General features: G+C 37.3%; 1 protein-coding gene across 3 annotated transcripts; it reads left to right on the top strand.

The window, feature by feature from the left end:
- The first annotated feature begins 882 nt into the window (after window positions 1–882).
- Window positions 883–14,049, top strand: LOC123551429 (L-proline trans-4-hydroxylase-like). 3 transcript variants are annotated; one of them, XM_045340381.2, is made up of 10 exons: window positions 902–964; window positions 1,142–1,228; window positions 3,085–3,166; window positions 4,450–4,528; window positions 6,211–6,321; window positions 6,922–7,013; window positions 9,131–9,221; window positions 10,948–11,077; window positions 11,491–11,642; window positions 12,414–14,049. In XM_045340381.2, the coding sequence occupies exons 3-10, from the start codon at window positions 3,126–3,128 to the stop codon at window positions 12,537–12,539; spliced, it is 822 nt and encodes a 273-aa protein (XP_045196316.1). In that variant the 5' UTR covers window positions 902–964; window positions 1,142–1,228; window positions 3,085–3,125; the 3' UTR covers window positions 12,540–14,049. The 3 variants fall into 3 exon arrangements, with proteins under 3 accessions (XP_045196300.1, XP_045196316.1, XP_045196310.1); XM_045340365.2 differs by lacking the exon at window positions 1,142–1,228 and having other exon boundaries at window positions 883–964; XM_045340375.2 differs by lacking the exon at window positions 1,142–1,228 and having other exon boundaries at window positions 911–974.
- The last annotated feature ends 2,351 nt before the right edge of the window (window positions 14,050–16,400 follow it).

A 16,400-nucleotide genomic window follows, 5' to 3' on the forward strand; every position in this document is an offset into this window, starting at 1 on the left:
TAAAATTCTGTTTTTCTTTAAGACTACATACATAATATGTACAAAAAGTTCATATGCGAAAGAAAATTTAAGTAAAATGATATCATACATGAAATAATTTGTTTGTTTTTGGATTATCGCAGTTTTTAAACAGTATTTTAGTTACGTTTGGACGGACAGTTAACCTATCCAGTTTCCCTGGATTCTGAACTAGAATTAATCTGCTCTCCGCAAGTAACTGCCAAATTCCCCAGATGAATCAGAGGTGAAGGGGGAATAACTTCATATTCAATGTCTTTTGTCAATTTGTCAATCGTCGCGGAGAACACTTGTCTCGCCCACGACCCTGAATCCGTAGATCTGCGCTCTCCTTACTGAGCTAAGCGGGTTGACATACTTGTAACAGCCAGGTTACGCATATGCTCATACATATATATAGTCAAATTTAGTTTATACGGGGTGTATCAAGGTTTGTTTTAGATGGAGTGGCATTGATAGGGGATACAGGGTCATATTCCCTAGTTAAAGTTTTGGCACGTACACCTTTAATGGTGTTAGCTGACAAATATGTGGACCTAAGTATTGACACAATCTTTCAAATCTATAAGCAAATTACCAAAATTATAGCTTCTAATTTTGACATTTGCCTTTTACCTTCTCTTTAGCAGTATGGCTGATAATATAATGTTTTGCGACTGAAGCGATGTTTGTTTATTTACTTCTCATATACATGTATCAGGCTTCCAATACGAAAAAATCGCCGGAATTTAACAGGACGGTGATTGTGGTACGCCAGGATCCGCCCTTAGTTTAAACTGTCCGCTAGTTGTTATATTCGATCACGTGACAGTAATGCTCCATAAAACGAATACAGCTATATACACGGATTGATATACACGCGTAACACGGATTGAACAGCTTTTAAGAGCAGATGATAGGAGGATAATAGGACAGTAAACTTAGGATCGAACAATGTCGCTGAACTGTGAGTATGTGTACGTGTAATCAATGCTTCAATATTGTCTTATTTGTGTGAGTTGTCAGTGTTTGCTATCATATTTTTTGCAACAACAAAAAAATGTTACGGTAAAAATTTTCAGCTTGCGTTGTTAAAAGTCTAATAAAATGATTTATGTATAATCCTACGTTATTTGTTTCACAGGTACTCAGAGGCTGGACATATAGCCGCCGTGGTGACTACCTGCCGTGATTTGACCGATATTCATCCTTTTTGATATTATTCACCCAAGTACACACACAGCCACCAAATAACCCACAACTTTCGATTTAAATGCTTCTTTAAAATATACAGAATTTCTGACAATGCTGCTGATGATAAAAACAAAATGACAAATTATCATCGGCAGATTCTGTATATTTGAAAGAGGCATTTAAATCGAAGGATGTGGGTTATTTGATGGTAGATATAATAGGAGAAACGGAGCAGAAACGGCGTTAAACTAGGTCATTATCAGGGGCGTACTCGATTTCCTGGTAGCGAATGTTCCGTACGACGGAACATAAAATGCACATCACCAGGCCAATGTATGAAAATTTAAATATTCATATTTTAATGGGATTAGGGACTAGGTTAAAAGGCAAGATTTCTTTACTACCTAGTACCTATATTACTACCTCATGCAGTACCTATTCGTAGTCAAGTTGTTAATGATTCTTACGTGAAATGATATACATGTACATGTATTCACCGGCGCGGACAAAATTATTTTGGGTGGGGAATGGCTTGGGACGAGATAGTTTCACGACGACTCTGTGTAAAGGAAAAACTATAAGAATTTTCACTGGCTGACGCTGCGTTTAAATAGGTTCTGCCTATTTACCGCGAAACAGTTTCCTGCAAGCCATATAATTCCATCCGCAATTTCAGCTAATGATAGGTTCTTTTTCATGCATACCGTATTTTTCAATTAAGGATAACATGGTGTAATAGCCATATTTCATATCTTGTAACTGGATGGTAATATTTAAATGAGATTTGGTCACTTTAAAGACATTCAAAATTAAAAACGTTTCACCAAGAGATTTTCGAATTTTATCATTTTTGGGGGAGATAATCGGTATTGAAGTTAACATTGATGCCTATGGGAAATATATATTATTTCTTTGATTTTGAGAATCTGAGCTTGAGTTTCGAGAAAATTTTGCGGTAGAAAGCTGCATTATATGATTCTGATACAAATATCAAAAAGAACTAAAATTCCCCGTAGGGAAAAGGAGAAAATTATTTTTTTTTCTAGTTTTCAGGGGAGGTAACTTATGAAAAACCAAAATTATCAGGGGAGGTAATCTAAAGGAAATTTTTGAGAACTTCTATCACTATATAACTTGTCAATATGCACCTTATTTCTATCGTTTGACATTTTCAAAGCTTACATTATCAAGCATGTACGCTTTTGGTGAAATTGAGGCCTATTACGGGAAGTCATCCTTAATAGAAGAAATAAAATGTAACGACAGATTTTCTTGCAAGCACAATTTTATTAAAGTAGCGTATTAGTTTACGCATTCTTCATAAATTTCAGCACGTGTGTAAGATGTGTTTTCTTGCAGGCCCGGCAGGATTTTCCCTAGTTTCTAACGGTGCTGGAAAAACTCATGTGATATGACTGGCGTGCGGAAATTTATGAATGAATGCTTAAATTCATACGCTACTTTGATAAAATAGTGCTTAAAAGAAAAGCATATGTTTTATTTTATTTCTTGTATCATTTGAAGGTTTGCAAGAAAAAGAATCTGTCGTGCACTAGTTGAAGGTGCGGATGGAAATACAATGTATCTGGCTCTCGGGAAACTTTCGCGGTAACTCGGCAGAACCCAGTTACCGACAGTTCGTTACCCTCGAGCCGGATAATTTCATCCATACCTTCAACTAGTGACATGTTTTTAGATTCCAGAACCGGCAAAAACACGGAAAAGTCCTGTCTGGCATGCAAGAAGACTACATCTTAAACATGTCTCGTTTTAAAATGATAATGTTAACACATGTGCCATAAATGTTGTCTCAGATCAGTTTAAATATTGTCTACATAAATAGGACGAACCTTAAATTCAAGTAATGTAAAATGAAAAAAAAAATCATTGCAGGGTACACATACAAAGAGGGGGATTTCGTTGTGACTGATGAAATGAAGGCGGACTTTGGACGAGATGGATTCATTATGGTCAAGTACGTTTTCTCAAGTAGTAATGTAAAGTATAAATTTCATAAGTAATTAACAAAGCAGACTTTGACTCATGAATACATTCGAACTTAACATCGCTTAGATTGTATATACATTGAAGTTCTTATTCTGTGATGTGATTTTTTTCTTTTCCAATGATCTTCGTTTTTGCATCACTTGGCTGTGTGTATACATGTATATATTTTCTAATTTGATACAGTTTCTATTCTGGACGATAACAACTTCAAAAGCCGTTGCATCCGCATGAATTCAACGTGACAGACTGCTCTTCTTATTAGTTATTTTGACCACCTTGCGAACCTATATGCTCGACGTGTTTCAAAAAAAAAAAAAACTTGCATTCTGGTATTTTTGTATAGCGTGCCTATTTCTCAACGTATTTGGAAAAAAAGACTGTATTCTCGTGTTTGCTATAGCGTACCTATTGTGTCGACATGGCAAAAAACCCTGCATATTCTCGTGTTTACATTTAACTTGTTTATTTTCTTGACGTGCTTGAAAAAGCCTGTATTCTGATGTTTATATGTAACGTCTTGTTTAGACAAGCCTGCATGTTTATGTTTAAAGTGCCTATTTTGTCCACGTGTCTAAAAAGGCTGTATGCCGTGTTTACGTACAACGTGGCGTATTTTCTCTCAACGTGCTTGAAAACGGCATGCATTCTCGTGTTTGTGAATGTCGTACAAATAATCTCGACTTGCTTGACAAAGCTTGTATTCTCGTGCATGTTAACTTATAACGTGACTACATTCTTAAAGTTTTTTTTTTTTAACTTGTAAATTGTGTTTATGTGTAGCCTGCTTATTTTTGCCGAGCTGTTTGTAAAATGCCTGTATACACGTGTTTATATGTAACAAACCTGCATTCTCGGTATGCTTCAAAAATCCTTATATTCTCCTGTTATGTGCCATTTTTGTCTACGTGTTTAAAAAGACAGTGTTCTCTTGTTAACATTGCACATGCATTTTTGTCTCAATGTATTTAGGGAAAGCTTGCATTTTCGTGTTTATATGCTACGTGCTATGTTCCCGACGTTTTTATAAACGTCTGCAGTCTCATGTTTGCATATTTTCCTGTAATTAGAAAGCCCGTATTTTCATGTGTATGTATAACATGCTTAGACTTTTAAAACATTGCATTCTCGTGTCTATATATCAGGTGCTGTGTACTGAACATATTTTTAAATGCCTGTATTCTCATGTTTGAATATAACATGCCAATTTTCTCAACGTGTTTAAAAAGGGTGTTTTTTTTCACTTTTTTTCAGGAATTTATTTTCGAACGAAGAAATAAAGCATATAGAAGAGGCTCTTCATACAGGGACCTTCACTGATTATACATTGGGAGTAAGCACAGACAATTATAGTCGGGACAACCCTCCTCCGGGACTCCCTCTCCTCCGGGACACCCTCTCCTCTATCCCTGTCAACTGTTAGCCAGTATCGTTTAGCATTTTAAAACGATTTGAGCATAGGTGGAGATCAAGATATGCAATTTTACCATCAACCCTTCTTATATTACACCAGACTCCAACGCAGTGATTTCCCTCAATGAGCGAAGCGGCAAGGGAGATCACTGCGTTGGAGTTTGATATTACACAACATCAATGGCAAAGAGTGCATTTTTAAAACATTCTGAAATTGTAACAAAACATTGGCTACGCACACCTATGTTCAGTTCGTTTAAGATTGCCGAAATGTATTGGCTAACAGTTGACAATGACTGGTGAAGGTGGAGGAGGGGATCTTGATCCAAAGTGTCTGTTGGAGAAAGATATATGTGATAAAAATTATACCAAAATGAGTTTACAAGCTTACAAGTTTATTCCATTTTCATCCAGAGGGTCTTAGACCCATGTGGCATAAACAACAATATACTAGTAGACAGATATGGCGACAAATTATCATAAAAGAAATACATATGTCCATATAATTTGAAGACAATTACAACACTAAAGGTTACAATTGTAGTATCATACAATTGAAATTCTACATGCATGTATAAAATGAAATATGTATTATTTAAAAATTGCTTGATCTTTATTTTGTATCTTAAACTGTTCATTTTCTTTTGTAATGTTATTTTTAGACGTTATAAAAGTAAGCCCCATTTTCAACCGAAAATTCGAAATAACAAGATCCGATCTCTAAAACGAAGTGAAATTCATCTTCTAACTTGTTACATACGTTACATTTTCTTTCATTTAGAGACGTACTAAAAGGTCTGGTCCATCGACCAGTTTCAATAAAAAGTTTATGGGAAGATAAACGTAAGCGTGACAAGTATACACGAAATTTTTTAATACGAACAATATCTAAATATGGTTGTAGCCTGTGATTCGAAATATATCTATAAAACAATGCTCTGCTCGAGTCGTTCAATCCACCAGACCTCCAGATGAGAGTAGAGTCGAGTCGGGAAAACTCATAGTCCACAGGAGAAATCTGGGCAAAGTCTGTCTTTCCTAAAAATTGTGCACGGGGACAAACCTTTAATTCTGTCTTTGAAATAGATGAAATCGATGTTTCAGTACTCTTGTAGCTTTTTATTAGAGATAATTTACAAACCAGATATACTTTTAGGTCTGATATACCCAAGAAGGAACTTTACGCTGATAACATTAAGTAGACATGTTTGTTGTCTGACACAATCCTGTTTATAAATTGTGCTTTTGCTTTTGTCTTTCTGTATCATTTATTAATACACTTCGCGACTAATTTATCGTACTTCAGAAAAAAAAACAGAAATCGTTTTAATTGTGTACCTCTTCTTAAACATTTTCGTAACATGTTATGACATGTGTATCCTGTGCAGCAATGAACATATAAAAGGAATGGAATTATATGAGGTTCGTCACGAAAGCATTCGCCTACAGTGTTTTACATGACACAAATACCTACGCAAAACCCAACTACAACAGTCTAGAAACGTCTAGTTAATGCTGTGTTGTCATTATATAACATTGTTCCACAAACGCTAGTTTCCATATTCTGTATTCAGAAACCCTGCAGTGCTCGTTACTTTTCAGATTTCCGACGGAGATGGTCGGGAAGCACATATGATTTTGTGGAACCATCCGGGTGTAGACGTTACTGGAATGGTTGCCAGGTGTGAAAAAGTTGCCGGCACCTGCGAGCAGGTAATTTTTCCAAGATCTTAATTCATTTTGGTAAAATTTGCCATGTTTTGAACACAGAAGGCTTAACTAGAAATCTGATTTGCAGTCGCAAGTTTGATCCCCGAGTAAAGTTGATGTTCTCCGTTTATTAAAATGATACATTTCAAGATTTGGGGGCCTCCATTGTAGAGGTGGTTATTGTCGCTGATTTTGAATCGCGTGCCTCTCACCGCTGTGGGTTCGAAACCTCGATAGGTGTGTAATATTCCTTCGTATCAAGCTGGCTTTCGGAAGGTCAGTGTTTCTACCCAGACTCCCGTGTGCCTTGAATGATGACCGGAGGGGCATGCGGGGTTTTGAAAAGTACACGACAAACAAGTTTTTACTTCTATAGTCAAAGATCAATTCCAGACAATTCTTGAAACTGAACATTTCACATTAGTTTCATCCGACAGGCCTTCATTGGGTATATGTTTTTTACAAAGAGCTTTTGTTCTAACGATTTACATGTAATTGGCTGAATGCTTGGTTCACTTTACTATTAAACCAGTAAAGGATTTGTGAATCACTTGAAGAAGACGAAAGCGAAAGTGCACTCTGATTTAATATTTTACTTTGCAGTTAATGGGTGGTGAAGTTTACCACTACCATACCAAACTGATGAAGAAACCTGCAAAGATTGGCGGAAAACACGTTTGGCACCAAGACTATGGGTAATGTAAAGAATAAAAAATGCGAAATTATACATGTAGTAGAAAAAGTTTATAGAATTACGGATGTTAATTTTAATTGAAAACAAAATACATTCAGTATGTAGAGCGACCGCTTTTTTGACTTCCTTGCAGACGTAGAAACCGAAATAAAAGTCTCAACCGTTGTGTAGTGAATGCCTTGAAGGATTTTTTCCTCGCTAAAGTGAGTCTCTTGGATGCAACAGACTTGAATGTCCTTATCAAACAAGATGTTCTCTAAGTCAATTTTCTTACTGAGGAGTCCTGCATTCCAATGCATAACTGTGAAAGGTTGCACTGGCTTCTTTTTTGTTCCCGTGTGGTCAGTATATTTCCTCCCTCGTCTCCTAGTTCTAACGATGGGAGTTACCTCCAGTAGTATGAGGTGGGCTCTGTCGAGGCTCAGAGCCCGGTACTGATTCTGCCTGGAAGGATCTGAAAGAACCAGCGCCATCACAACTAAATCTAGGTGACTGTGTAGTCATGGTGTAGTAAACGCATTGTACCATGGTTTGTTAGAGAGCGCCAACTGGCCTGGTACATCTGTCTTCAGCTCTCTAGGTTTTGTGTCGGGGTTACCTCTCCCTTAGATTCTGGCCAAAAAAAAACCTACCCTGGAATCACAGGGGATCTGTTCATGGGCAGCAGGACATATCCACGCACCGGTGGGCCTTGCATGCCGCATGTCTGGGGGCAGACCTCCTCCGAGTCCTATACAGTTCTGCCTTAGGCCGCAGGGTGCTCAGTATCCGTGTGTCGCCACGAGAAGGCACTGCATAGGGCTTGTCTACAGAGAGGCTATGTACTGGCAGGGAAGACTTACTCACTCGCCTCCCTTTTTGCCCAAGGGGCTAGCCAGCGGCAGAGGCTGAAAGCGGAAGATGACAAGCACACAACACACAGCACACCACACTAGACGCATCAGTAGACCATTTGACACAATGCCACATGCTTCATAATACATTCTTAATCCCCACAGATGTTCGAGAAAACCTTTTTTTAAATAACAGCCAGAGTTACAATTGAGGTAGTTCCACAGATGTAAAGCCCAACAGTTCCCAAATACTGCGAAATCAGTTATATGCGTGTTCACTATTTTTTCGTGTATTTCGTGCTTGCGCCAAGCCACGAAAGTTTATTCCAGTAAACAAATAATTTTACCATTGGTGTAACCATTAAACGTTCAGATCCACGAAATAATATCCACATAAAAGCCTTTTTGGCAAAAAATCCCCTGAAATTTCATAACCCCGAAATTAAATGATTTCACAGTAATCGTATACGTGATTCCAGGCAGGAGACCAGTTTCAAAATACTGTTTTGCCGTTTAGTCACGTTAAATGCTGTGCTTACAGACAGTCAGTTAGGCAACTGATGTGGTCAAATTCGACTTTATATCAATTTATGAATTAATTGATATTCAAAAATAAAGACTCTTTTGGGGTATTTTAAAAAGATTTAATGGTACCATTAAATAAGTATAAAAATGTGCAATAATGTTATTGTGTAGGAATTTTTTGATATCGAATTAAATTTAGGATATCATAAAACAACACAAAATTCATATAACCTTAAATGAATGATTTATTGATATCATTTAATGTATTTTTCTGATATCATTCTTTTGATTTCAGTAAAAAAATTCTGACGTCATTTATTGATTTCATTAAATGTATGTTAAGATATCATAAAATGAATTAAGGATATCATTAAATCGAATGAAGGATTCGAAAATCATTCAGATTTAGAGGTACTCACTATTGTATTTTGACTCAAAATTTTAAGATATTCTTTAACCATTTAGTGATATCTTTAATTTTTTTTTTTTTTGGGGGGGGGGGGGGGTGATATAGCATGATAATTTAATGATATCTTATATCATTAACTATGCTCTGTTTTAAGATATCTTCCCCCTCTCCTGCCTTCAGCACTCACGGGACACCGAAGGCCGGACCACTTTTTCGAAGCCGGCGACGGCCCTGCTCAATACATTTAAATGATATCATCAATGAATTCAGAAACTAAAGCCACACAGCACAAACGGTGCACTTTATAACAATGTGTTTCTCTAATGGTGTTTTTTTTTGTGCTATTTATAGGTATTGGTATCAGAATGGGTGTTTATTCCCTAACATGATGACAGTGTTTATTGCCGTTGACAAATGTACAAAGGAAAACAGCTGTCTTCAGGTAAGTGTCTTTCTTGATATTGCAAATTTGTACGCATTCACACGATCTGAGACCACATTACGCTAAAATTGGGAATGTAAAATTCAAACAAGTCATAGAGAAGGCGTCATTCATAAAAAGAAAGAATTCAGAAAACGACATTAAATAAAAAATGAGCCGCGCCATGAGAAAACCAATATTGTGCGTTTGCAGGCTGGTCCGGATCCATGCTGCAGGCGCAAGTGCGCTATGTTGGTTTTCTCATGGCGCAGCTCAAATGTCTTTTTTTTTTATTAATGTGGTCAAGAATAAGCAGAACTTCAAGTGATTGTGCATTCTAATAATATTTCTACATACTGTACAGATAGTTCAAAGTGACAAGATATACGACACGTGAACGTACATGTTTTGAAAACAAATCTTTTGTAAAGTGAACCACTGGGCCTGAGATATGCTTCGGTTGACCATACATACACAATATAACAACCCTTTAGGGGTTGTTTGAACCACTTGTCCCTCACCGATGTAGGATCGAACCGCCCGCCCGCTTAGCTCAGTAGGTAAAGCGTTGGTCAACGGATTGCGGGGTCGTGAGTTCGATCCTCGGGTGGGGCGTATGTTCTTCGTGACTATTTGATAAACGACGTTTTGTCTGAAATCATTAGTCCTCCACCTCTGATTCATGTGGGGAAGTTGATAGTTACTTGCGGAGAACAGGTTTGTACTGGTACAGAATTCAGGAGCACTAATTAGGTTAAGGATCAGGTCACGCTCGGGGCGTTGAATTGTTCATGTGAAGAACCAATCCCAGGTGCCCGCCTGTGATGAAATGTAGGGGCATTGGGGGTCCTCATCCACTATCAAAAGCTTGAAACTCGCCATATGACCTATAACTGTGCCGGGGTGACGCTAAATTTAACCCAGCTGAAAGAAAACCAAAAATTATAACAAAACTTTTTAATGTTTATGGCATTAAACGTGTAAACACTTTAAAAAATGAGCCCGCCCGCTTAGCTCAGTAGGTAAGAGCGTTGGTCTACGGATCGCGGGGTCGCGAGTTCGATCCTCGGGCGGGGCGTATGTTCTCCGTGACTATTTGATAAACGACATTGTGTCTGAAATCATTAGTCCTCCACCTTTGATAATTCATGTGGGGAAGTTGGCAGTTACTTGCGGAGAACAGGTTTGTACTGGTACAGAACCCAGGAACACTGGTTAGGTTAACTGCCCGCCGTTACATGACTGAAATACTGTTGAAAAACGGCGTTAAACCCAAAACAAACAAACAAACAAACTTTAAAAAATGACGACAATTCTGCGGCTTTTCTCCAAATGTGAATACAATTTGGGTTTATTCAGTTGATATGTAGGGTTATTAGGAAATAATATTATACCAAAACAGTGGTATTGTCTCGGAATAAAATTATTGCCTGATGTTCAGATGCGAAGGAATCAATCACGAGAATCACCAGCACGCAGCCCGAGTGATCTAATAATATGCATCCAAACAACAAACAATGATTTTGCTCGAGAGAAATTCGGCTCCGATCCTAACATGATATCAAGAATTACCATCTACATCTTAAACGACATTCACCAAATATTTGCTTGTTTTGTGTGGTTGTCTGAGACGTAATGGCAGTGATTTCATTGTATAATGAAACAGATTTGGTCTTGTTGGAATAAACGGTAAGATAATGAAAGTGAGTAATGTCAGTTTTTGTTATTTATAACTGTTTTATTTCAGATTATGAAAGGATCAAATAGATGCGGGCGTATTGAGCATTTAATGGTCGGTGGACAGACCGGAGCGGATATGGAACGTGTTGAGGCGCTCACTAAAGTCTGTCCACATGAATATGTTGAAATGGAGTCAGGTCTGAAGGAATTAATTACTGACAAGGGTTTGAAACAGCTATTGCTGTTTTGACCTTGCAGGTCTTGAATATACTGTTACCCGTTGTTGGTAACCGGACCGCGCATGAGATAATCCGTCACATGTTGCTTATACTAGTAATCCTGTTAAACGCTACATGTTTTTATTTACTTAAAAACATTTTATCTGTTAGCCTATATTTTCAAAATGGGCACCATTAATAAAAAATTGCAAACTGAACACATTGAAAGCGGTACGACAATAATACTGTGTTGGAATTTTCATTATATAAATCTCGTATAATGGTAATTATATCACCGTATTAATTTTAATTGTGTCTACAGTTGCTCCAACTCTTACCCTTTGCAGTTTCATATGAATTTTAAATGACCTATTAATTTCACTTCATTTCAGGGGACGCACTATTTTTTCATTGTAATTTACTACACTGTAGCGGGGCAAACACAAGCGGGCTCAGGCGGTGGGCATTCCTGTGTGCTTATAACAGAGCGGACAATAACCCAGTTAAAGAACATCACCATCCGAGATATACTCCACTTCAAAAAGTAAATATTGAACCATTAAGACGGATCGTCCAAACATTTTCTGTCAAGGAAAATGTGTAGATTCATGTGTTGAGCTATAACGTGTTAGACACTTAATTAGTCTACGGTAGGAGTCTTTTTAACCTGGTAGATACTTTGGCCTCCAATGGTTGTCTAAAATGATTTACAATCTGCATTCATTCCCGCAACTGCCATTTAAATGATTTCATCACGAGTTTCCTCCTAGTATGGTCACGTTTATACCATTTTAAAAATGTCTATAGTCTAGTGTTGTTACATAGTCCGTTTTTATTCTATTATGATTTTGTTATTGGGTTAACGTCGCAACGACACAGTAATAGGTCATATGGTGACTCTCCAGCTTTGTTGTTTGTTGAAGACCCTAATTGCCCATCCGTGCTATATCTCATCACGGACGGGTACCATGGTAGAACCACCGACCATCTGAAGGCCAGCCGTGTGGCTTCCTCACATAAAGAATTCAGCGTCCCGAATGAGGCTCAAACCTACATTGATGAGGGGCAAGTGATTTGAAGTCAGCGACCTTAACCACCCGGCCACGGAGGCCTCCTTTCGTTCTGTTAAGGTTCTAGGAATAACCGAATAGTAAAAACGGAACTACTTGAAACGTTATTCGTCAAACACTTTACACCTTGTAAGTTGTAGGTTTGACCAAAGTAAGCTTCATGCAACTGGACAACAAGCGTTTTGGGTAATCGAATATTTATGTTATACAGAGCACTTATTTCAGTCAACAATATTCTATTTCAGGTTCCGAATTCGGCAGTATTGGAGTGCAAAGATTTCACCACAATGGAAGGGAAGTGGTTTTTAGACCCGTCCGAAGAGAAAGACGCTACCGTTAAATCCCGCAAACTCACGCATGAAGAACAATGATATTGCGTTCTTGCTGATAAATGTTCTACCTGCCTTCGATTCTTTTCTGGAATTAGACTAATCCCTACTAAATTACGCAAAATAGTGTTGTGCAATGGTTACATATGGATGAAAATGGCTTATTAAAACAGTTTAAACTATGCAATGGCTTATTGCCACTGACTGTTCCAAGTGTTGTGTATCGTTTAAATACATGGCCACCATTAGGCGAGGCTAGCTTTCCATATACCGGATATGACTATGTGGAAAACCTTTGAAAATCTCCGCCTTTAAAACCGCTGGTTCGATTTCAAAATAATGTGACAGCAATGTTCCTTACGTATTCCTCTGCCAAGTGCTTACAGTTCATTCTTGAACAAACACGGCCGCCAGTGGATGGGGAGGGGTAGTTTTGAACTTCCGTTTGTTTCTCTACTAATGTCTGCCAGGGCCAGGGTAGTTTTCTCTTTATTATAATAAGGAAAATTTTGATGAAAATCTTCCGCTCTGAAGTAGATGGTTTGATGCCAGCAGTGTTCCATGGGTGTCCCTCAACCGAATTCTGTCAAATTATAATGTTAATATATGGATGGGCCGACGGCAATCATCATTCGTCCATTCTCTACAAATTAACCTTCTCCTATGAAACTACTGGTCAAATTAATCCCAAACTCGGTCTGTAATAAAGTCTTGTCAAGTGTGTTCCGCTTAACTCTTTGTAGGGACTGCTAGAGTTAAAGATAGAAATAAATGAAAACAGTTTCTTCTTATGAACCTCCTCATCAGACTTTGTCTCAGCATCATTGTAAGGTCATTTCTCAAATTGGTTCATGATCAAATGTTGGCACCCAGCCCTTTTTTAAGGTTAGATAGAGCTAGAAATGGAAATAACTTTTACCGCATAAAACCTTTTTTCATTGGATCTGCACATATATTAACGGGAGAAAAAGTCGTACATTATCAAGGCGATTCCCGTGATGTAAATACTAGTACATGATTTTTGTTTTTTAAATGCTTTGTCAGGAACGAACGGATAGCCTTGCGCAGATGGAAATCTGGTATCTTTGTCTTGTTTCTTCAATAATAGCCTCTTTTTGTAGAATTAAAGATGCAGTATAATCCAAAGTATGTTTTGCTGTATCAGTAACCAACTCCAAACGCACTGCCTCCAACAATGTGCTTACCCCATCTGTTTACAACCGTTTTTTCGAACTCGGCGTCGGTTCAATTTTAAGTCGGTTTTCAATGTATAAGAATCGCATGTAACTTGTACGATTGTTTGTTTTTGGGAATCATATTAATGATTTTTGGAAGTATATCAGTCGGTATTTTTTATCAAATTTCTCACATAATTCATATTAATCTTGAAAGCTTGTCGCTACGTCCGTACTCGAAATTTGTTCATATTAAATATAACTCTTGAAGTTGTGTTCCTGTTTACCAATCTGTTTAGTTTTATGCAAAGTTGTGGGTAATGTCATATTTGTAATGACGAGAAATAAAAAAAAATATCGTTTAAAAACCACCAAAACGTGCTTTTGGCAGTGTTGTTGTTTTATAGGCCACGGTTATGGATATTTAAAACATGTTTACCGTTTCCACGAATAACAGAATGGTGATTGAAAACTTGTGTCATTAACATATGGAAAACAGTTTTAGTCGTTGTGTCACGTTTTTTGTTTTGTTCTATGTATAAACATTCGGTCACAAATATTCCCGCGGGCTTCTGCAGACGTAAATACACAAAAAGTGTATTATCCTTATATAAACGATTTAACCTCAAGAACAGTTGATGAATCTTCATTAGATTTCGTCTGCAGCGTCATTATAGCATGCTCAAATAGGGACACTTGGCCCTTTTGTGGTGCAAGCATCGTTAAAAATGTAAAATATATCTAAACAACTTCCTTTGAATCACTGGATAGATCTTCACCATAAATAGTCCTAAAATTTTCCTTGGAATGTTATGCCTATGACGTGAAAATGACGGTGTGTTGTTTCTGACTTCACCGCTAATTATTCTAATTATTAGATAATTTATGTGGATTAAGATGTACATGTATAGTAGTTTCGAAACTACTAGTTACTGTAAAATATGGAAAGTCGCTGGTTTAACCCAGGAGTCTGTTTATGCCTTAAACAAAGTCTGGTGTCTTCCTACACCATGAAAAGGTGGAAAAGTCGCCACATGACCTGAATTATGTCAGCGTGTTCCTAAATACGACAATAACGCTTTTTGCATTCAATATAATGATCCCGTTTGGTGTGTACATAAAAATTAAGTAAACAAAACAGACCTTTTTGTTATTTTCGTGTACAAATTAGAAAAATAATTAAAAGACTCATGTCAGTGATATAAGATTTAAAGACCAGACAAACGCCACCTTTTATTTTTATTGTAGTTGGAGGGTGGGGGGTGGGGGCTATGTAGAAGTCAGTTATGTCGCGTCACGTCGCGTTGCGTCCCGTCCTAACCCGAAATCTCTATCATGGATTTGATTCAATACTTAAAATAGATGTTCTACATAATCTGTCACATCATGTGACACCAGGTGATTAGCCCTGACACCAATTTTTCATTAATTATGCCCCCTTTTACTTAGAATTTAAGGTTAATTTTGATGCATTTTTACTATATCTCAGTTATAACGAAATGCATTTGTTTCAAACTTGAAGTAGTTGTTCTACAGCATCACCCACGTCATGTGACACAAGCTGCATAACTCTTGCACCAATACTTCCTGAATTATGCCCTTTTTTCTTAGAATTATACTTATATAGTGTTTTGATACACTTTATCTGTACCTCTCTTATGATTTGATATTTTTAACACAGACTCAAGCTATTGTGCAATATTCATCCACCATTCAAGTCATTAAACACTCCAGTGACGGTTCTTAACAGATTTAAATGTTTTTGGTACACAGGTAGAACATTATAGAATACAGGCAAAGTTCGATTTTGGCTACCAATTTTGTATGTAGTTAAGGCCCCTTTCCAACTTAAAATTTGTCAAGCTCATTGTTGCTGGGCAATAACACGCAAAAGGCTTGACAGATTTAGATAAATATTGGTACACAGGTGTAACATCATAAAATACAGGTCAAGTTCGATTTAAATTGCACCTTCTAGTAGCCATGTCTTTCGTATGGTTGCCATTCTTCTGTGACAGGACCGTATAGTGGAGATTTTCGTCACTTCTGTGACAGCTCTAGTTAGATTCACTTATTCACATATGTAATTTTGCCAAAGATTGTCCATTAGGCCTTATGCCGACTTCTCAACTTCACTGAAAATTGACAAAGGCGGACACAATCCCCGGCCCCTTTGATTTGTCTTTAAGTAATAGCAAAATGACGATTCATTCCGTATACAAATTGTAAATTACTTTGTTTTGTTTTGTTTCATTTTAAAGTGTTATTTTTGCGGTGTGGCTATGGGGAATGTCGGGGAGAGTGGGGTGGAGTTGGGTGACTGCAGCGGTCAAAAGCAAGTGAAGGGTTTACGGGTTGGGATTCTTAAGGTGTTTTAAGATCATGGTTTCTATCTTGTTGTGAAATACAAAGTAATTGTTTTAATTATGCATGCTTTTAATTGAATGTTGTTGATTTCTGCGCATGGTATATTTTCTCGAGTTTAACGATCATACTAAGAAGTTCTGTGCATTCTGTAGATATTGATGTATACAAATGATACAAACATTGCAGCAAGCTGTACAGTGTTAACAAATGCAGTAAATCTCAAAACCTATTGATTTTATTTCCTTACGCAGGTTTTCTTTGCAGCTGGATAGATATTTTAGATACATTTCTCTTTAAGTGCATTATATTTGTTAAATCTAAAGTAAAATAGGTGTTTGATCAGTGTGAAACCTGTTGTAAA

This window comes from Mercenaria mercenaria, chromosome 15, assembly GCF_021730395.1.
Source record: "Mercenaria mercenaria strain notata chromosome 15, MADL_Memer_1, whole genome shotgun sequence".
Classification (NCBI taxonomy): Eukaryota; Metazoa; Mollusca; class Bivalvia; order Venerida; family Veneridae; genus Mercenaria; species Mercenaria mercenaria.